This window comes from Penaeus monodon, chromosome 21 (assembly GCF_015228065.2).
Source record: "Penaeus monodon isolate SGIC_2016 chromosome 21, NSTDA_Pmon_1, whole genome shotgun sequence".
In the NCBI taxonomy this organism is placed as follows: Eukaryota; Metazoa; Arthropoda; class Malacostraca; order Decapoda; family Penaeidae; genus Penaeus; species Penaeus monodon.
Window position 1 is genome coordinate 11,075,642 of NC_051406.1, and position 1,030 is coordinate 11,076,671.

The window sequence follows — 1,030 nt, forward strand, 5'->3', positions numbered from 1 at the left end:
CTTCTTTTACCATAAACACCTACCCTTCACCCACAGTGACGGTTGGGCAGGGAAGTGTGGGGTGAGTAACAAGAAAACGAGAATCGTCGGAGGAGCTGCCACCACGGAACATGAGTTTCCTTGGATGGTGAGTAAATAAGCACTCGCGTTGGATGGCGTGTGAGTGACTATTCGCGTTGGATGGTGAGTGAATGGGCACTCGCGTTGGATAGTGTGTGACTACTCGCGTTGGATGGTGTGTAAATGAGCACTCGCGTTGGATGGTGTGTAAATGAGCACTCGCGTTGGATGGTGAGTGAATGACCACCCGCTTTGGATGTTAAATGACCATTCGCGATTCATGACTCATCACCTCGCCGTGATGAGTCGTGAAGTTTTATTTTATTTTTAACTTTGACTTGGGTGTTCTTAATTTACAAATAATTTATTTATATAAAAAATTATCCAATGTAGAAAAATTGCAGATTAGTTGTGTTTTTCTGTTAATATCCTGGTTACTGAACACTTGCTTTTTGTTAAATCGTTATTATCATAATTTAAGCCCAAATGACATGTAAACGATTATTCACCAGTGTTTAGCACGCAGAGTTAATAAAAATCTGTAAAAAAATGTAGTAAGAACAGCATAAACAACAATCTAGATATTAATATCAATTAAAGAGATTATAAAACTAAGGAGCGAAAGATATACACATCTCGCATCTTATATAAAGTACATATATTACAGCGAAAAAAAGAGAGCTACATTATATTACAAGTCTTAATTAAATATGCTGCTCCCTCCCTCTCCCCTCCCCCTCCAGGTAGCCGTGCTGAAGGTATGTGGCAAATACATGGAACACTATTGCCACATATGCGGAGGAACCATCATCCACAGCCAATGGATTCTCACTGGAGCTCACTGCCTCGTCAGGTATAGTTTCGCGTTCTGTATTCTATATTGTTTATGCATAGTTCGGAGGTAGGTAGATCTGTGGAAGGAGGCAGGGAGAGAGGGAAGTAGATAGATTGATAGAACAGTGAATGCGTT

General features: G+C 40.5%; 1 protein-coding gene across 1 annotated transcript in view; it reads left to right on the plus strand.

Moving 5' to 3' along the window:
* LOC119586220 (ovochymase-1-like) overlaps positions 1-1,030 on the plus strand; it is a gene marked incomplete in the record, with an annotated part of 21,689 nt that overhangs the window by 15,957 nt on the left and 4,702 nt on the right. Inside the window, 2 exon segments of the mRNA XM_037934924.1 lie at positions 37-127; positions 804-913. Of these exon segments, the coding sequence (XP_037790852.1) occupies positions 37-127; positions 804-913 (201 nt within the window).